At 36.2% G+C, this 22104-nt stretch overlaps 1 protein-coding gene across 3 annotated transcripts in view; it reads right to left on the reverse strand.

Annotated features, from left to right (window-relative positions):
* fancl (FA complementation group L) overlaps positions 1-22104 on the reverse strand; it is a 52971-nt gene that overhangs the window by 9613 nt on the left and 21254 nt on the right. For all 3 annotated transcript variants that reach the window (XM_030156596.1, XM_030156595.1, XM_030156597.1), the window contains 4 exons: positions 18557-18625; positions 7778-7928; positions 4330-4413; positions 69-114 (listed from right to left, as the gene is read on the reverse strand). In XM_030156596.1, the coding sequence (XP_030012456.1) occupies positions 69-114; positions 4330-4413; positions 7778-7928; positions 18557-18625 (350 nt within the window). The remainder of the gene's footprint in view (positions 1-68; positions 115-4329; positions 4414-7777; positions 7929-18556; positions 18626-22104) is intronic.

The following is a 22104-nucleotide window of genomic DNA, read 5'->3' on the forward strand; positions in this document are numbered from 1 at the left end:
ATACAATTATTATGAATATGAGTCAGCTGAAAACGGCAAAACACTAATATGGAAGAAAAGTTTCTCACCACATGTGCATGTTGGCGTTGAGTTTGTTCCTCAGAGGCGTCACCACTGCAAGAAAATAAAAAATGTTAGTTTGCTCAGAATAACAGATAATCTAATAATAATTGCAGGGCTGGGCAGTAAAACAATAATAATAATAATAATTATCACGATATGTTATATTGTAATTATCATTATGTAAATATATGTTTTGTTGATTTAGGTTTACTTTTACATATTCAGGTATATCACTTAAAGAAACCCTATTTTACCCGCAGTTCTTTTTCAATTGTACATTACTGTGTTTTAACTAAATATTGGAGCTGGCTAGGTTTTTACGTTTCCTAAAATTATGTTGCATTACAATGTGAAATATTATCAAGATAAACCCAGACTAAAAATAAAGACATTCACACCCATTAGGCAACTGCATTTGTGTGTATCTGAGAACTATGTCAAGTTTACAAAGTATAAGAGACAAGTGAACCATACAAATACGCAAATGACTTCCTCTGATACGTATTTTCAGTGTCATTTTACACTGATTTGTACTGACAGATGTGCAAAGTATGTACATGGTTAAAGATAGACAGTACAAGTATGTACATGGTTAAAGACAGGAATAAAACACAGGTGTTGATTATACAAACTCATATGAATAGAAATGTTGCATAGATAACTTGAACTCCAGTAGTGATATTTTTTACACTTTTAGTTTTGTTTATTAACATGTCCAAGAAATATTATCCAAAATAAACAAACAAAAAGAAAGAAAGAAAGAAAGAAAGAAAGAAAGAAAAAGTAGAGCTGCAACCGATTAATGGACTCAAATTGATCCAAAAAAATCATTCAACCACAATTCTCCCGAATCAAAGCTTTGTTTCCTTCATTTCTCTGCTGTTAAACATTGGTTCCACTGTTGTGTTTCACATGGACGCTTATTGTGACGCACAAACAAGCTTCAATTCAGGAAAACTGCAATAGAATATCTCCCTTCAATCAATTCAAGTCGATTAATCGAACTGGGACTTTTTGCATTGACTTCAAGCACCTGGTCGATTAATCGGTTGCAGCTCTAAAAGAAAGAAAGAAACAAATACTTATGCAGTTGAGTGACCACTGTCCAGGTCTTTGAATAGTGTCCATTAACTCCAGTCAGCTGCTTTGACTCATAGATACAAAGTCATTTTCTCTATACCGTAGATCTCGTCCATAATGTCCATCCATTGCCTTTTTAACCAGTTTCTGGTAATGGCGTTCTTAATGGCCACAGTCATTATTTTGAACACATACACACCTTCTTTTACAATTAACCCTTTTGGGATCAATCCCAGAAACAAGATCCTGGCTGTTCATATGATTTTGTTTTGTTTGTGTATGTGTGTATATTGGACGTTTTTGTTGAATTCAATGACTGGTAGTCTGTAAACTAAACTGCCCTGTGGAGATAAATAAAGTCGTTCGAATTGAATTGAAAATGCAGGGATTCCCTGAGAACCTTATGGTTTAAGATGCCCTCCAGAACTCCAGTAGTGGTTTAGGTGTATAGTCATCCCTGAAAATTCCGATGTTAACACTTTTGACTTAAAGGAGTGATATTTGGCTTTTTTAAATGGAATTGTGCATTTTAAAACATTTCCCTGTGGTCTACATAAACTGTAAACGCTCTGCTTGGGTCTGAATTCTTCATTAATTCAACTCCACAGGTCCATCTTCAACCCTATTTCTGAGTAATGACACCAGAAAGGTCGTTTTGAGCACTGGCCCTTTAAATGCAGATGAGCCACTTCAGGCCCCGCCCCCTCTAGGTTGTTGACCATGCTGCTCTGTCCCGTTCAACCAACAACTGAACAATTTTAGGTAATCCACTCAAAGTTTGGACATATTTTCAGTATTAACTACAACCGTGTATGTGCAAATGTCGTGACGTAACTAGTTATAAAATGTAACAAATTAAGCAGGAATTCAAACGGGTTGTAGAAATCCACTCGATTTTTGCCAAAATGAATATAAAGATAGCTTTGCAGCACCTGGAGGGTTCAAATTCAAACTTCTTAAACTATTAGGGTCCAAATACACAAATAAATGTACCAAAGACTAATAAAAGTGGGTTTAGCAAAATATGACCCCTTTAAATAAACATTTTATCACTAGTAGAGCATTATATATCTGCAAAACCACAAAAATATCCTTCAACCAAACACAGACATAATTTAATAAATAATAGTGACAATTATCTATGACTGACATGAGCTTTTATAACGTGTCCATGGCCCATCCTAGGTTTGGAACATCATGTGCTTATTGTGCACAAAGCCCACCAAACATTAGAGCCTCCTTAAAACAAACACCTCGTGCATGCTCTGAAACGCTGCCTCATATCTGACAACAGCCTGGTTCAACAGACGCCGGCGTCACCGCTACCAGGTACCAACCGTCACTGCTTCCTCTGCTCCACAGGGGAGCTCTGCCTCTGTGCAGCGCTCATCACTTTCACTATTTGTTATTCCTACATGCAAAAAGCAATATTTCTGCGCGACCCCTCGTATTTGAGGGTCGCCGCCTGCCTCCCGTCTCGGTGGCTGAAGTGTGTATGCGTTTAATATCTTTTGAGTTGCATTGCTAGGCAACAGGCTAGGAGTTGTGTGACCTTGGGTTTACAGAAACAATGGCCGACAATTGACGGGGACTTAAATAGAAAGCGCTGAAGCTCGCTGGCTGGCTGCCGTGTTGGCGTGGTGACAATGAAAACGTGCCATTTTGACATGACGGAAGACAATAGTCAACACAACCAGCCTGGTTGAAGTAGACGTATGAAGAGATGACTGAGAAAACAAAATAGAAAAAAAAAAAAAAATAGTGGTGTTGCGTTCCTTCTTCGTTCACATTCTTCACTGATTTGATCTGAATAAAGGCAGACACACTGAGAATTTGTTCTTTATTGCTTACGTCCGTAATCTCAAAGCAATAAGGAAGGCCTCATTCAAAGCATCAGGACACTTATTTCCCCTAACAGCTGAAATGAGTTGATTTCTCAGCAGAGCACTTACCAGTAGGAAGTCTGAATGAAAAATCATGTAAATGTGTAATTTACTAAACCAGGGTTCCTCATGTGACATTGTTCAGGCTGTTAAATGTAAGAATCTGCTACTTATATGCTTTTCTGCATTAATTCAACCCTGGATATTGTCTGATCGGTACAAAAACTCCACAGACCGAGGATATGTATGTACCTGAAGTGGTCATGTTAGTTTTGTTCTGTTTGTACACTGTGTGAAAAAAAACTTGTTTCTATAAAATGTTCAGTGAATTAGCAAACTTTTCAAAAGCCACATAAATGAAAACCTGAATTTATATGCATTTCCATGAACTTGTTTGGATTCAATAATCTAAACTATATTGTGTTACGTGCAAGTGTAGCTGTAGACCACAACACATATGGCTCTAATTAGAGATCGACTGCTATGGTTTTTTCAGGGCCAATACCGATTATTAGTAGTCAAGGAGGCCGACAACCAATATTTGAAACCGATATTCATTTGCAGTAAAAGTGAAAATATTGGCGTCAAAATTGTAAATAATTTGAACTCCAACACTAAACTTCATTTAAACTTTAAATGCCTTTAAACATATGTTCATTAAACAGCTTTTCAGATTTGCAACAAGGGTTTTTTTTGTCTTAGACAGTAGACATCCAAAAATTCTAACAAAAAGTACAGGGAAAGTACAGGGAAATGAAACATTTAACAAATAAACAGCTCCAAAAAGTTGTAAATGCTTCAGTGATCACATATTTGGAGATACATGGCCCTCATTAGACAGAAAAGGAATGAAAAACTATAATGTGAGAGGTAACTAAAGCAGTCAGACTAATATAGTGGAGGAAAAAAAAGTATATTTGCCTTTAAGATGCTGCAGAATAAAAATAGGCTGCATATAAATAGAAATACTCAAGAAAATCTAATTCCATTACATAGAGAATCTGCTTTTTTTTTTTTTTTTTTACGAGGAATCATGTGGTTCTGTGACTTTGCAGGTTCACATGTTGTCCATTTGTTTCTTTCACTGACGACCATCTGTCCTAAAAGTAGCGACAGTATCATTTTTCTCGATAAACCTCGTGCGAACATGACGACTGTTTGTTATTATAATGAGAGGAGGCTGTCACATGCTGTAATGCACTGTGTCAGCTCTGGGTGTGTAACTGCAGATACACTTCTTCTGCTCTCGCGCAGCCTGAAAACACACTTTGAAGTGTTGCCATGTCTCAAGGGCCCTACCCACCATGCTCGGCTCCCAGCAGGCAGCACTCTGGCAGCATCTTGGGATGTCTGGGATCCACCTCCACTTTGATGGATACGTTGTTTCCTGCACAGACAGACACAGGTGACATTTTTGCTCCATCAACAATCTGTACTGATCAGCATATAGATCAGACTGTCTCCGGTTTCTGTGTGTGTGATATTTAATGTATGAATCATTATTCTTAAAGTCTCTGACTTGACAAAACTGTAACAAAAAACAAAACAAAAGTGGTTTGAGATTTAACTTTAATTTTACCCAGTTGCATCAGTACATAAGAAGTTGTAGTTTTATTTTTACTTTGAGGAACTGACTGGTTACCCCGCCCCCTGAAGAAGAGGCAAGGGGTGTTGTTTTTGGTTTGGTTTGTTTGTTTGTTTGTTAACGCTCTAGCAGCAAAACTCTCAGTTGAATTCATACCTAATTTGGTTTATAAATTGCCAGTGACCCAGAACAGATCTGATTACATTTTGGGAACAGTAGGTCAAAGTTCAAATTTTGTATGAATTTTTTAAATCTTTTTTTTTTTTTTTGCCCCTTTAACTTATAATGAGCAGTAATTCAAATGTCTGTAGCAGCAAAACTATTGGTTAAATTCATACCAAATTGGGTTTAATTTATAGATTCCCAGTGACCCAGAATAGATGTGATTACATTTTGGGAAAAGTAGGTCAAAGTTCAAAATTTTTATAAATGTTTTACATCTTTTTTTTCTCCCATTTACTTCTAATAAGCGACATTTCAAAGGTCCATAAAAACATCAATTTTGTTTCAGTTTACTGCAAACGTGCCACATATATGGAGGTAATTAATATGCTGGCATCATAGAGATCACAAAGCAGTCAAAACTCTAAAACTCTTTTTGTTTGTATTGCTTAGGATAGCACAGGTGTCAAACATGCAGCCTGGGGGCCAAATCCGGCCTGCCAAAGGGTCCAATTCGGCCCGCGGGATGAATTTGTGAAATGCAAAAATTACACTAAAGATATTAATCAGTGGTGTCAAAATCATTTTAGTTCAGGTTCCACATACAGACACATACAGTCCAATTAGATTTCAAGTGGGTCAAGACCAGTAAAATATTATCATAATAACCTTTAAATAATGACAACCCCAAATTTTCTCTTTGTTTTTTTGGTGAAAAAAAGTAAAAATACATGAAAATGTTTACATTACCAAACTATACTTTTACAAAAAATGTGAATAACCTGAAGAAATATGGACAAACAGAAATGTCTTAAGAAAAGTAAATACAATTTTACCAATATTCTGCCTGTTACTAAATGTTTTGTGTGATTGTAATGCACTTGTGTCAAGGATAAACTGATAAACCGAGGCATAATATTGTTAAAATTGCACTTGTTTTTCTTAAGACAATTCAAGTTGTTCATGTTATTCAGGTTTTTAAGGAAACTTTGTAGATGTAAACCTGATCATAATATAAATCTACTTTTTTCACTGTTAATATTTTACTGGTCCAGCCCACTTGAGATCAAATTGAGCTGAATGTGGCCCCTGAACTAAAATGAGTTTGACACCCCTGGTCTATAGAGTCTGCCCCCATGTGGTTTGGAGAATATTCCCTTTATAACCCTTTGGAAAGTGAGCTCAAACTATGTGTCTACAAACATGGACGTCATGCATGAAAGGGTTAAGATGGTTCTGCATTGGTTCCATTTTGGAGCTGAGGTCACTGCCCGTTGGTTGAATCATGCTCTGAAATGTACATAAAGAGTAAATGCAACATCTTTTTTTTTTTTTTTACATTTCTTCCACCTATTTTTCTGTAAAGACATTGAACACCCTGTTAAACATGTCAGTCTCAGTTCTCCCAGTTCTCGACTCATTCAAGACATTTTCGCTGTGGTCAGGTCCAACTTTCTTCTGTTTTATCTTGTTGTGAAGTCAGCCCGAGTGACGTGCACTACTCTGTAACACAAGAGGTTGTCTCTTGTTTTTCTTATCGTACCATCCTTAGAGTTCGAAACATGTTTTGATGTCTGAAAAGGCCACTATGATGCAAAATAAAACAATCACTAATTGCAAATCCTAAATTTAAGCAGCAGAACGATACAGATACAGATACAGATATTTGAGCTAAACTGTAGGAAGTAAAACTAAAAAGTCATGAGAAAATAAACATATTGTAAATAGATTACTGATACTAGAAAACACATACAGTGACTATGCAATAACCCATTAAAATTGACAAACATGATTAAGAATATTGTTTAAAAACATTTACAGTTTGATTTTCATAAGAATCAGAGGCATCCAGTAGTGATCTTCATGAAGATTATTATTACGTTAATGTCATGTGCCTGAATGCGGGGAGGAAAATGTATGTACTTACAAAATATATAAATAAATCCTGCTGACATTGAATGTGTACTCAGTGACATATTTCTGAAAAATACATTTGCTTGGTTTGAGTTCTATGTCGATCCAAGGTGAACCACTGCTTTAAAAACAACGTTGTTTACCAAAGGTCCAATATTGTGCAAAGATGTATATTATATATTTACTCAATTACATGGAAAAGCCATTTTATATGAAGCAGATTTTAACATGGCTTTGTTGAATACTGGATTCTGATTGGAATGATAGTATTCATAATTTGAAGGTTATTTCTGTAACAGACCTTTACTACACTGGAAATAAATACAACCATAGACTCTGTTCATAGTGGAATCAGATTTCTTTATTAAGTGGCTATATGTGGAAACCCTGTTGGACTTCATTTTAAAATAGTGATTGGTTCACTGTGCATTTGATGCAAGAGTGTAAATTTAACTGATATTACCCAAAGATTTATTTTGTTTTCATTCATTTTGCATTGTACTCTGTTGCACTGTATTTTGTCCTCAGTTTCCCTAATTATTTTAAGTGCTAATTTCAGTTGGAGTCTCAGGGCGTCTTCCACATCGACCTCATTCTGTGTAAATTTTCCAGACTTTGCGTCTTTGATTTTTGCAATCTCAGTCTGGATCAAACTCAACCATGGTTCGAACCGTCATTACGGATGGCTTGGTGATATCAAAATAAGAAGAAAAAGAAACAGAACTAATTAAAATGAGCTGATATGACAACACGGCGACGTCAGATGCACTACCGTTTACACACCTAATAATGAACAGTTACTTAATTCATTCAAAAAAACTGCAGCGTGAAAGCAAAACTAACCAGATTGAATTTATGTATGTTTTCATTTGTTTTTTTATTTAATGTCACTCATTTATATCCGCTTCGGTTTTTGTATTGTCGTTTACGCTTATTTGGGTGAGATAATAAACCTCTTGGGGTTTTTTGTCTCACCTGCAAAATTCATTCTATTTGGATCTTTGTTTTTCTGTTTTTATTGTGCAAAAAAAAAAAAAACTTCAGCTCTGGAAAAGCCTTAGTTTTTGTTAAATGTGTACATTTTTCATACCGATGGCGATCCGTCTCGTGGTGTCAGACCGGCTGGGTTTTTCTGGCTCCAGAATCCAGGTCTGGCTGTCTATCTCATCCAGGATGTTCCAGAAGTCTGAGAGGGACTCCAATACAAGCAGGAACTGACTGTGGAGCTGGTCCAGAGTACTCTACCAAAACAGACCAGAACAAGCACAGAGTGGACACTTAGAGGTTCTGAGGGAACAGAGGGGACGCTCTGAGAGGAACAACCTATGTGTTACTAAAGCCAACAGGGAGTGCACTGATGGCTTCAGCATGCATGTTTTTTTTTTTTTTGCCTTAGCAGGGTTCTGTAGTTGAGGCAGTGTAGTGTATCTTTAAAAGGTACAACTCAGCTCATATCCAATAAACTGTGTGGCTGCTGCTGTGCTGTAAAGTGAGAAAGAGGATGTGAAGAGCACTTTTTATTGTAGCTTCACTGACCAAAAAAACATCATATACAGCAATAGTCAGTAAAAACCCAGCAATTCAAAGCAGATTTAGAAAACTGAGAAGAGTACTGTGCCGTTTGTTTGTTTACTGCTGCACACAGAGCACTGTAGCCGGAAAAAAAACACTTATTAGTAGTGAAAAAGAGGCATTTTTTAATGTGCAAGACAATGTTTCATGTTATTCCCACAGTCTCTTTCCTACTTTTACAGTAACTTAAAAATAATCTAATCAAATGTAAATAAAGATATACAAAGAAGAGCAATGCTGAGGAAGCAATGTTTGCATTCCTGGTTTACAATTTAAAGGTTCAGTGTGACAGTTTTTGTGCATGCCTACATTAAGTTTATTTAGTGTTAGGAGCCACTTGTTTTTTGACATTTGCCGAGTTTGTTTCTAAGATAAAAGTGTCGAGTGTTGCACACTGCAGCAGCTGTAACAGCAGAAGAAAAGCACTGAAGAACTCAGGAGTAAGTGTAAATATTTTTGCAGAAAATCCAACACATATCCTCTGTAGAAAACAGTTTGTGGGCTGTTATCATGGATGGAGGCAATGCAGACCATCAGTATTTTCCTAATGGAGTGAAATGATCTGTGGTACTTTTCTGTTGAGATGGGGTGGAAGGAGGCGAAGACTCAAAGCAGGTCATAAAAAAAAAAAAAACAAAAAAAAAAACACACCTGACATCTAGAAAATCAACACCTGAGAACTAAAGATAAATCTGATATATTGATTTTTTTTCAATATCAGCCACTGACCTTAATTTTTTTTTTTGAAAGCTGATATTTCATCAGTAGTAAAATGTTATAAGATATTTAATCAAGCACCTGTGTGGGCAGCACTTCAAGTTCAATAAATGTTAAGAGTACTATGTGTACGTGTATTAATAATTTAATTTATACTGCCCCATAAAAATCATAATTATCTGAGTGTTTCAATTGTATTTTACGGTCAATGTGCTTTAAAAAAAAAAAAAAAAAAAAAAAAAAAACAGAAAATCAGCCTCAAAAATTGGCTGTAGATATCGGACATCGGCTGACCAAATTTTTTAAAATTTTAGAAAAACCCATATCGGTTGATCTCTACTGAGAACATTATGGATTTCATGAACCTGTTGGGAAGTGTGAACTGGACAAGACATATGCTGTTTGCAGGATCTCCTTCACAAAAGCAACACACTTTTGGAACAAAATGAATAAAAAGATGTACGTTAGTCAATGTCTAAGAGTGTAAACACAGTGAGCTTTACAAAGCAACAATCGATGAGGATGTTAACTTTATCGATCAACTCTGAGCGTTAAGAGAATCACCATTTTGCCTTTGTCTGTAGCGACCTTCACAGCCAAGGATTTACTTTATTCATTGTAGAAATCCTTGGGTTTCACAACCTGTTGATCCCTGCTAGTGTTACAGCTGCACTCTACAACACAACCAAAGCCCAGGTAACACAATATAATTTATAATATACAGTCATGGAAAAAATTATTAGATCAGAGGTAGGCAACCTGTGGCTCCGGGGCCACATATGACTCTTGGGCCCTTTTCCAGTGGCTCAATGTAGCTTTGTCAAAAACTATATGGAAATGAATAACACTATTTTTTGTACACATTTTGCCATAGAAATAAAGTGATTCTGATGTTATGCAGTTGTAAAAATACAGACTCTACCCCGTAATGGTAATTTTACGTATATTCTATATTACATATAAGATTGTTTGAACTCTGTATAATATGAGACTGGTTTTAATCCTGTTAGACGAATGGTTGTATTGCACTGTGTTTGGTCAAGGACACCTGTTTGGACACCTGTTTTCGAAAAGAGGTGCTTTCTCACAGAAGTTATCTCTTCCTGTACTCCCACACATTCCATTCTAGCACACGAGATAACATTTTAACAAAGAGAGAACATGATTTTTGTTATTAGTTTCATATAAGAGACAATGACAGGCTGTATTCTTTGTACATTCCTGCAAACAGCTTTTGCCTCTGTACGACCTGTACCTTGAAGCTTCAGTTAAAATACATAGAAAGACACTGATCATCTGAAGACCATTTTTTATTCTGAGGACGAATGAACAGAGATTTTCCACAACAACCCCAAATAAATTAAAAAAAATAAAATAGAAGCAAAAGTTGACTACTTTTGAATTTTATAACACTAAAGGTATTCATCTGTATTCTCCATTACAAAGAAAGCCTTCACTTACCAGTGGATTTTTGCATCAAATAAAAATAATGACAAATATCACTTTTTTCTTTAGTTTTGTCATTTCTTTGTAGTTCTGTAAATGTACTGAAACTTTGATTTATTCTCCACATATTCTGTACAAATTAATCCTAAAGAGCTTCTTAAACAGTCACCAGTTTGAGGAAAGGTATTAGGGTATCTTTTGGCTCCAGACAGTTTTCTGTTTCTTTTTCTGTCCTAAAATGGCTCTTTAGATTCCAAAGGTTGCCGACCCATGTATTAGACCATCAAAAACAATGGTTATGCAATCAAGTACTAACTCCTCTGTGTATTATGTGACTAAAACAGACAGAAAAGAAAACATGGAATGCCTTAAAGCACTGTTTTTGTCAGTACAATACTATAGCTATTGATGAAAGAACTTAAATGATTTTGGTTATTATCAAGAAAACATGGAAAATGGATAGATATCAGCTCTGAAATTAACTCTTATGAGCTATTTTTGTTGTGATCCTTATATTTGTCCAAACAAATGTACCTCTAGTTGTACCAGGCATTAAAATGAACCAAAAATTGAAGAAAACAAGGGGTGGTCTAATAATTTTTTCTGCGTCTGTGTATGTCAGCAGGTCACACGTGCTTTCTGAGAGCTACTAAATAAAAACAAACTGCATTTTTATTGATTCCAGCTCTACTTCAAATGCTTAATGTCTTTTTGGTGGCCACAGACCGAGCTGGCTCACAGATACTTCTACAGAACAGTGCCGCCGTATACAGTCATACAGTCAGTAAACAGTCCATAAACATCTGGACAGTGACACCTCTATGCAACACATATTGAGAATTCTACTGAACTGCAGCCAAATACAAATTCAATGTTTGGAAATTGACTTCACACCTTTTACCTGCTTCATTTGTCATAGAATAACCAGAGAACAGAACACATCTGGACATGAAGCTAAAGGTCAGTCAGTTGTCCAATTACTTTTGAGCCTCTGAAAATGGAGGGACTATGTAAAGAAAATAACTGTAATTCCTAATATTTCTGATTAAACCATAAAGACCCTGTGCTACTTCAGTGGCAGGTCCAAAATTGCATTTTTTCTCCATATTTAACTTTTCTTAAGTGATTTATCACCATTTATTATAATATTATCCTCTGTATTTTGCTTTTTTTTTTTTTGTATTTTCTTATTTTTTATTCACTAATCATGTGGATGTTCATAAAAGCTCAGATTAAAGTTGAGGGTTATTATATCAGAAACAGAAAAAAACTGGACAAAAAGTGGCTTTTTCAGTAAAATCCAACATTAACTGAACATAAACCAAGTGTGTCCATCCACTGTCACTGATCAAACTCCACAGGTTTTATTGGTGAATCAATGTTGTAGAAGATGACGGTGCTTCCACGTTCACTACGGAGCCTCTGGACATCCAAATGGGTCATATCTGATGACCATGAAAAAATGGCAATCTGCATTTTACACTAATTATCTCATCATGTTGATAGGATTAGTGGATCAGAAGTTATCAAACATTTTAGATCAGTAGCTGTTTGGGTCTTTATGGGTTAAAGCTAATCATCCACACTTCTTTTACATCTTGACGTTTTGTTTCATTTCATTTAAACTGTGGCTGTGTACAGCAGCAACATTACTAATTTTGTCTAACTGTCTAACTGATGGAAAAGTACATGTGCAGTATTATAGAAAAGAGAAGATGCTACCATTAATATAGATTGTGAATCGTTGACAGGGTAATTATAATGAAATCATATCATGAGGCCAGTGAAATTTCACACTTCTAGAATTGATTGTGATAATTTTCAACAAATCATGCAGCTTTATTAATAATTTGAGTTTATCTAAAACAAGGTCAACTAAAAAGATAATTGAACAAATTCAAGCACGCAACACAAGAATTAACATTTACGTTAAAGCTAAAAGGATCCACCAAGTAACAGAAAGCAGAATAAAAAAAAAGTTTTTTAAGCACTAATTTTCTTGCTTCAACATTTACACTGAAATCCAACACTAAGAGGTTGTAAGCAAGGTTACTGTTAACAAAAACTAACGAAATGATGAAAACTAGAATTGAAAAAACATTTTCGTTGACTGAAATAAATAAAAATTATAATTAAAAAAAAAAAAACATAACTAACCGAAACTGTATTGTATGCTTCCAAAACTAACTGAAACATAAAAATTGTGGATAAAATTCCCTTAGTTTTCGTCTTTGTCAATGTTGGATTGATACGAAATCGATTTATTTCGCTCTGGCAATTTTAGCTAGCGGCACCATACGACACTTCACAGTCAGTCACTTGTCATCGCTTGTGGTTTACAGTCCTCTTCTCGTCCCTACTCTACCTGGAAACATGGAGACTAAAGTTGGGAGAAAGCAGCAGAGTCCTGTCTGGGATTTATTTGAATACAACGGCGAAGAAGATAAAAGATGCAACAAAACTAAAATTAATACTAAAACTAAGCATTTAGAAAAAAATAAAACTAATAAAAAGTAGCAAACCTGCTCTAAAAACGAATTAAAACTACCTGAATTAGAGAAAAAAAAGCCACAACTAAATAAAACTAAACTATAATGAAAAATCCAAAACTATTATTACCTTAGTTGTAAGTGAACTAAAAGTGCAGATAGTACTTGACAAGTTGGTAAAAAGTGAAAAAAAGCTGAAGGCGTAGACACACACACACACACACACACACACACACACACAGGGAAGCTGATAGAGGTGTGGGAGAGCAATGCAGATGGAATGAGAGGGAAAAAATTAGGGGAAAAAATGAACCAAAAATTATGGGTCATTGTGCCAGCACAGTGCACACAATTAAGCATCGTCCAGGTGCTGAGAGCCTCGGCAATTACAGCCCAATTAATGCCAGTGGCATGATTACGGTTACAGCTCAGGATAACTACGCTAGGCCCGGTTCAGAAAAAGAAAAAAAAAAAGAAAAAAAAAAAAAAAAAAAAAAAGGAAGAAGAGCTGGTAATTGAATTCCTGCTGTATCTGAGAGGGGAACGTGAGGCTTAAAGAAAGTGTGAAAGAGGCTGAATCTTAGCTGAGATTTGCTCCTTGGCCAACTCAATCAGTCCTCTTTATCTATTTATGATATCTCTGAATGACCTCAATTTAGCTCTTGAAAGCAGCCGGGCTGAAAGACTTCACTCCTCTCCATGTGAAGCCACTGTTTTAACCTTGTTTTCTCCCGGTTTCTTTTCTTACTCAGAAGTGTATAATTTATTAAAGAAACTGGGAGGAATAACTGCTCCAAATGATGGTGTTTTTTTTTTCTTTTTTTTGCTGATCTCTTCCCTCATCCTCTACATTTTTTAAACTGGAAAGACACAACATCTATTCTGACATTTTATTGCAACGATTTTCAGCCAAACAGAAAAGACAATATAATAAAGGGATCATTTAAAAAGGTATGAGGTAAAGCAGCCGAGGGTAACATGATCAGTGTGTTAAATCTATTTAAAACTATACAGTGATTATATGATGGTGCTACTTTTAGAACAGTGTTTTTCAACCTTGATGTCAACAAAACTTACTAATAAAAAATATATGGTGAGTTGAGAGAGACAATCACAATACATATAAGACAAGACAAACTGTGAAGCTGAAACTGAAGCCCTGTGGTACTGTTTATCTTTCAAATGTTCATTGTGGTCAGTTTCAGATGCTGCAGCTTTTTCATAATTCATAGTTAGAGTTCTTGTTTTTTTCAGTTTTAATTTGCAGCCTTATAAATACAAGCTGGACTGACTGTACATATCCTGAACAAGGAAAATAAAATTCTCACTTTGTGCAGTAATCTACACCTGGCTTTTCTGCCTCCATTCATAATAATATACATTATATAGCTTAAATGTCGTCCAAAATTAATGTTCATTTGCAACATAGTATAGCAAACTATTACATGATCAAAAACAAATTAATTTAGCCAAAAAAAAAAAGTCTCCGTATTGAATGTCTGGGGTTGCCAGAAATTTGTGATGTTAAAATGGGATCACGAGCCAAAAAAAGTTGGGAACCACTGGTTTAGAACATACTAGATGAATATATTTCTGAGCTGGACTCACAGTGACCACACCCTTATATACATATTTAAGATTTAATATATTGTAAATGGGTGATTTAAGTATGCATATCAGTGCAGTTGTCAACTTGGCTTCCAAACTGTTTTATGTAACCGGCTGTAAATTCCTGCTTTTTTCACATCTGTTTGCTTGTCAAGTTGGACCTCATGATGCTGTAAAACTCATTTCCAGGTCCTAACACAACAACAGTGGAGTCTAACTGTTTATTTTACAACTTCTTTCTTTAGCAGGGGCTCAGACAGGAGTAAATTAAATTAATTAACCCAAATACAGTGATTAGTGTCATTTTCTATACTGAGTGTTTTTGCAGTAGATGTAGTTTACAGGGACACATTTAGGAGATAAACACAGTAGAATTATTACTGAATAAAATCATGAAATTAATCTAAATATAGTTCAGGATTAAACCCACACTGATTTTTCTTTTACTTTTAATGTTTTTATTAAATAAAGTTCGAGACCCCGGTCCATTTACAGCAGTGTCCCTGTCTCCTAAACAGGACTGCATTGACATAAATGATTCCTTTCCCTTCCCCTGAACTCTATAGCAGGTGAACCTATAAAGATCTGCACTGCACTTTCCCCCAATTTGTTTAAATATTGTAACTGTACTTCATTCACTTCTTCTGCTCTTTATCATCACCTGGAAAAGTAAATTTTGTCATGACTTTACAAGCAGACGAGTACTGACTCACTTTTGGAGCCTCAAGTGGATATTCAGGGGACTGCGGTTCTGTCAAGTACACTTCAACTGTGATTAATAAGTTACAGCAGTGATTCACTAACTTTTTTAGCTCAAAATCTGAAAATAAAATAGTTTCTCAGACCCCAAAGTTCCAAAAATGACTCTTCTGCTGTCAAAACACTGTCTCTAAAATTATGTCTTTAATACAAGTTTTGCTTTTTTTGTTGTTGTTTTTTTTTTACACCATGGTTTGACCTTGTTACATCTTACTTTGCATTTTATTATTATGTATTTTACATCATTCTTATGTTTTTCTTTTACAGTGGTTCTGTCCTGTAATGTCACTTCTTAATTTTTACATCTTCATGAGCTGATGACTATCATCTTTATTTCATGTCTTTGCTGAGGTTGACATTTACAAACACTTCCATATAACACTTTTCTTTTGTTTTTACTATGCGGTATGATCTGAATTATCGAATATCAAACTAGGTCTATAATTCTGGAGGAAACAGTCATCATGGCAACAACAAGACTGTCAAATGACTCACACAAGTTCACAGTTTTACCTAGTCAATAGATTAGTAGTAGTTTTGTTGAGTTACACCCCTTATTCTTACCCATCTCTACCTATCAATTGTCCAAATGTGGTCACTTGGGGCTCAAAAAAAAAAAAAAAAAACAGCTAACAAGTCAAGCTTACCTAGTCAATAGGTTATTAGTACAGGGTTCCTTACAGGTTTCTACAAGTTAAATTTAAGACTTTTTTAAGCTTACTTAGAACAGAATTTAATGCCGATTTCACGGACATACTGCCAAAAATTCCCGACTCCTAGAATTTATGTCTTTATATACTCCAACACCTTGATTCCCACCGTTCCAGGCTGCAAAGTTAGCGATAATTGGTTCCTGATTTCAACCTAAATTGTCTGGGTGGAACTGAATAGACTAACATTACTTTCTTTGCAGCTCTGACATTTCCCAGACACATTTAAACATAGCACAGCCAACAAGTTTAAGGCAACATAACTTAAGACCTACCACATGAAATTTAATACCTTTTAAAGACTTTTTAAGGTACTGAAAGCAGATTTGTAAATTCAAGACTTTTTAAGACCCAGCGGGAACCCTGTAGTAGTTTTGTTGAATTCCACCTCTCATTCTTCCCCATTTCTACCCTTAAATTGTCCAAATGTGGTCACTTCGGGCTAAAAAACCAAACCAAAACAAAACAAAAAAACGTGACAGTGATGGACATAATGCAACTTCAATGCATCAATCAACAGTCAACAAACTAAGGATTACTTAAACCAGGGGTGTCAAACTCATTTTAGTTCATGAGCCACATTCAGCTTAATTTGATTTGAAGTGGGCCGAACCAGTAAAATAATAACATAATAATATAGAAATAATGTCAACTCCAAACTTTTCTCTATGTTTTAGAGCAAAAGAAGTAAATTTACATTATGGAAAGGTTTATATCTACAAACTATCCTTTCAAAAGATGTGAATAACATGAACAAACTGAAAAAATAAGTGCAATTTTAACACTATTCTGCCTCGGTTTATCATTTACACATGTACATTATAACTTACAAATACACAAAACATTTAACAGGCAGAATATTGTTAAAATGACACTTATTTCTCTTCGAAAATTTCAGGTTGTTCATATTTGTTCAGGTTATTCACATTTTTAGTGAAATTATATTTTGTTTTAGTGTAAATACATGAAAATATTTACATTTACAAAGAAAAAAATTTGGAGTGTCATTATCTATATGTTACTATGATAGTATTTTACTGGTCCTGCCCACTGGAGATTGAACTGGTCTGAATGTGGAACCTGAACTAAAAGGATTGTTAACATTTTAGTGTAACTTTTGCATTTCACAAATTCACCCCAAGGGCCAGACTGGACCCTTTGGAGAGCCGGATTTGGCCCCCGGGCCACATGTTTGACACCTATGACTTAAACTATTTGACCAGAATCTATGGTCTAAACATGAAATCCCTAGACATGATTTGTGTAAAAGTACAACCACGACGTGCATATTATAGCAACTAATGTCATGAGGCACCATTCACCATTTTATTCCCAACTTCTTTTGATTGTGAGTATGTGTAGTTTTGGTTGTTAAAAATCACCTTTGTATAGTCTGTGAGCACAAAAGGACGAATCACTCACACACACACACACACACGCACACAGAGGTTTATTTCCCTTTCCATTCTAGTTCCACACAAATGCACAGAGTGGCACGTCTTGGCCCTGCAACAGAGCAGGCAATAATTACTCATTCAAATGAACACGTCAGGACTGCCGACAGACAGGCCCTTCCCCCCGCCACACACTAACACACGCGCACACACACACACACACACAGACACGCAACGTCCACACATCAGACACAAATACACTTGGCACAGATGCAAGCGCATACACACACACGTATACCCACACTTCATGTTGCAGTGTGGGAGAGATCCATCAACGGCCCAGCAGGCAGACAGGCTCCATACGGTAGCGCTGTTCTAAGCTGGTCCTCACTGTACGCCTGCCATGTATCAGCTCGGCAACACACACACACACACACACAAACACACATATACAACACTGCCCACACATTAGCATCTCTATCCTCAAATTCTCTTTTCTCAGTGTTCTCTCGTCTTTCTGTCTGATTTGCGCCTACCCTGTCACTCAACATACACTCGCCCTCACTCATTCTCTGACAGCAGACGTCTGCAATATATTTGAGACACCGCGTGGATCGGTCCGGTGGCAACGTCCAGATACGAAGAGGTAGTTTTTATGACGGACAAAGCTGCTGTTGGTGTGAATGTAAAATAAATAAATAAATAAATAAATGAGACATCTGCGTGTTTGTATGTGTGTGACAGAGATGAAAAGCAGAGCCGGAGCGAAAAACGCAAGACGGCAAACAACAATAACGAGGAGGCAAGAAAATACAAAGAGACCGCAGCTGGTTTTACATGGAAGCGGTTTTAAGGCAATTATAGTGGACTCAATTTGAGGGGCTGAAAGGAAATGCCTTTATACGGCAGGTGGAGAGGTGTTTTGTCAAATTATGCAATAGGTAGCTGAGGATGAGTCAAGTGTATCTGTGCAGCCGCTAATGCCAGTGTCAGTCTCAGGGCCGAAAAGCATCAGATTATGGGAAATTAGATGGAAAGTTATCATAAAAATTTCACATATTATCTATTAACCTGTGTAGGTGATATGACTACAGTAATAAATCATCAAATACCAACTTTTTAAAACATGCTACTCTCCTTATGTGTTAAAAGTTAGTGCTATCCTTGTTCATACCTGTGGCGTCCAGGTGAAGTCCAAAGGGAGCGGCAGGTCAGCTGAGCATTCGGGAGCCTCTGCAGGGTGCTGTGTTTGGAGAAATTAAAACTTAATGAAATGTGAAAGCTTACTGACATGAAACAAGAGGTTTTGGGTTTTTTTTTTTTTGGACTTGTGAGCTCATGTTCACTGTTGGCTACAAGGCTGATGTATGAAAGTCACTTCTGGTTTTGTGTCTTTCTGATTGTTACATGAAATGATAAAATGACAGTGAGAACCCTTTGCTAAAACTGATGTCATCCAAAAATTCCAGGGACTGAGACTGTGACCCAAAGTCTGATTCAAGAACACATGCGAATTCTACCAAAATCAGAAGACAAGTGTTCAGATTCTATACAATTTGTGCTGTTTACAATTGGAATGGATGAGATGAAACCATCTTTTTAAAGTTATATCTTTGCTATATAGTTGTGGAAAAAAAATTATTAGACCATCAAAAACAATGGTTATGCAATCAAGTACTAACTCCTGTGTGTATCACGTGACTAAAACAGACGGAAAAGAAAACATGGAATTCCTAAAAGCAGTGTTTTTGACAGTACAATGCCATAGCTATTGATGTAAGTAAAGTAATTGTGGTTATTATCAAAAAAACAAGGAAAACGGCTAGATATCAGCTCTGAAATTAAACTCTTATGAGCTATTTTTGTTGTAATCATTATATTTGCCCAAACAAATGTACCTTTAGGTGTACCAGGCATAAAAATGAACAAGAAATTGAAGAAAACAAAGGGTGGTCTAATAATTTTTTCCGCAATTGTATAAATAATGAAGCCCAGAGACAAAACAACACAGAGGCCTTCTCTGAGTTACATTTGATCTGATTGGTAGTTACAGCTGTCAATCAAATAAATCTTCCTCATACCTGTCTGGAAACTCCTGTGATTAGACAAAACGTGTGTCACATGGTTTATTGTCTACAGTCTGAAAACACAGGGAAGTAGTTGATGTACATGTCATTTCTTCTCAGACCACTTCAGTTAAAATATGCTATAAGGTAATTATGGATATTTTTTTTTAATCAAGCACTGCAGCTTTAACCTTTTCTTGAAGTGCTGCAGCTGCTGCAAATTTGCATTGCCACTAGTATGAATACTTTTGATGCAAAATATTCCCAAGTGAGTATTTTGCATTTTCTTGTTTATTTGATACGCCCCTGGTGTTTAAAAGCCCTAAGTCAACTTCTTCTACCTCTACATCTCTCTTTCACCTTCAACATCACACATCTCCCTCCCCCCTCCCTCCTCCTCGTCGTCTCCCCTGCTATCCGAGCGTCCGTGTGTCCGTGCCAGTGCTGCCTCCTCCCTGGCTGCGCCCGGTGAGGGAGAACCTGGCGCCGGATCCGGTGGAAGCAGCTGGAACACAGGGGAGGACTCTGAGCTATTTTTACTCTGTGCCAAAGGGGTGAGGAGGGCCAGGTGGGCAGGTGGGCACAGAAAGGGGTCCCAACACCCTTCCTTGTCCCTGGTGGTTGTCATCTGGGCTTAGCTAAGCACCACCTCATCGTGCCACCCACCCACCATGCCTAGAATGTGGATCTCTGGAGTGAGCTGCTTACACTCACACCAGCCACTAGAAACTCAAATCTTAAGATTATAAGAAGTGGGTTTTGCAGATGCAGGGCTGAGAAGAATCGGCTTACTTCAGCGGATACAAATATACTTAGTTTTTGCCTGTTTTTGGGGATTTATATGTACATAACCATGCATGCATTTTCTTCCTTTTACAACTTAGAATTCCAGGTCATAGCCACAAGTAAGGGCACATGCACAATTATACATTTCCTCTAAAAAATGTGGTTTTAACCCTTAAAGACCCAGTGCTACTTTTCTGTCAGTTCCCAAATGAATTTTTCTCTCTATTTAAACTTTCTTAAGTGATATATCACCATTTATTATAATATTATCCCCTAGCATCCTCTTAGCATTTTTCACGGTAAATCATATATTTTCCTATATTTAATTTAGATGTTCATGAAAATTCACAGTAAAATTATAAGGTTATTATATCAAAAGAGAGAAAACTGAAGAAAATGTTACTTTTTCAGTAAAATATATCATTAACTGCACATAAAACAAGTGTTTCCATCCACTGTCATTTATCAAACTCAATGGGTTTTACTGGTGAATCAATGTTGTAGAAGAGGACTGTTTCACTACTTCCATGTTCACTATGAAGCCTCTGAATGTCCAAATAGGTCATATCTGATGACCATGAAAAGATGACAAACTGTATTTTACACCAATTCTTTACACGGATTGATAGGATCAATAGTCAATTAGTTATTATTTTACATCAGTAGATGCTTTTGGTCACAGGTGGATGTTCAGGTCTTTATAGGTTACAATAAAAATGACCCCCATCCAGATGACTGTTTTAACAACGTTTCAGAAATTATCTCAGAACATTCTAACAAACCTGTAACACACATGACCAGTGAGTTAATAATGCTACAAGAAAATATGCACAGTGCTTCAATGACAGCTCGCCTCCTGTGAATGTAGTCAGCATTATCATGATGAAGAGCAGAATTTAATGGCAGAACTGTTACAAAGAGAGACAGCAAGGACTGAATCAACTGTAATTTCATATCAATTGGCAAATCAGGTAGGGATAGGTCCTTGTGACATCTAAAACTAATTCAGGAAGCAAATGTGGCTGTCATTTCCAAAACTCTCTGTTTTTTACGTCTTTTGTTCTTTTGTAAATGTTGCTCCATTTACAAGAACAGCTGTTTTTCCTGTATTTTATCAATTAAATAGTTTTTTTCCTGACAGAAAGCCCTACTGTGGTTGAAGTTAATTAGACTGAGATTATTTTTTTACTCAAATGTAGAGGTGGGCGATATATATCGCCTATTAGAATATCGTTATCGTCGATTTGACGATATGCAATTTTACATTATCGAGTATTCATACTGTCAAAAAATAAACAAACCAACTGTGCATAGACATTTCATACAAAAAAATCTTATTAGAAAAAATTATTATAAAAATCTTAGACTTATTATTCATATGTATAATATACAAAATGTCCTGCCCCCTCAAATGAAACTTTGCGAAGCTTCAGGAGGTAGGGAAAAGTGTTGTTTCACTTTCACTTCCACGTACATGTGGCATGGACTGCACCGCCTGTACCCCCCATAGTATTTTAAGTAAGACAGAAACCAGCTACCCCTTCCCACTATCTAGTGTGACCCCTGACCTCATGACAAGAAGCAGCGCAAACAGTTAGAAACATTTGACATGTGTTGAATCAAAACTGGTATAAATCATTAGAAAATTTATGTAATAAACTTCATATTGTCTGAACAAAATAGTTAAAGGCAAACTTCACATATATCCAGATTGGACCTTCACAGAAAGACTGAGGAATGCATATGTGTGATCAATAGAACGTTACTAAACCAGGAAACCTAATGTTGAACTAGAACTTTTGCACAGTAAAAGGTGTGAACAGGATTTCTTCAAAACCATCAGTATTAAAAGTCTAGAAGTCGATTATAA

Source organism: Sphaeramia orbicularis, chromosome 15, assembly GCF_902148855.1.
Source record: "Sphaeramia orbicularis chromosome 15, fSphaOr1.1, whole genome shotgun sequence".
Classification (NCBI taxonomy): domain Eukaryota; kingdom Metazoa; phylum Chordata; class Actinopteri; order Kurtiformes; family Apogonidae; genus Sphaeramia; species Sphaeramia orbicularis.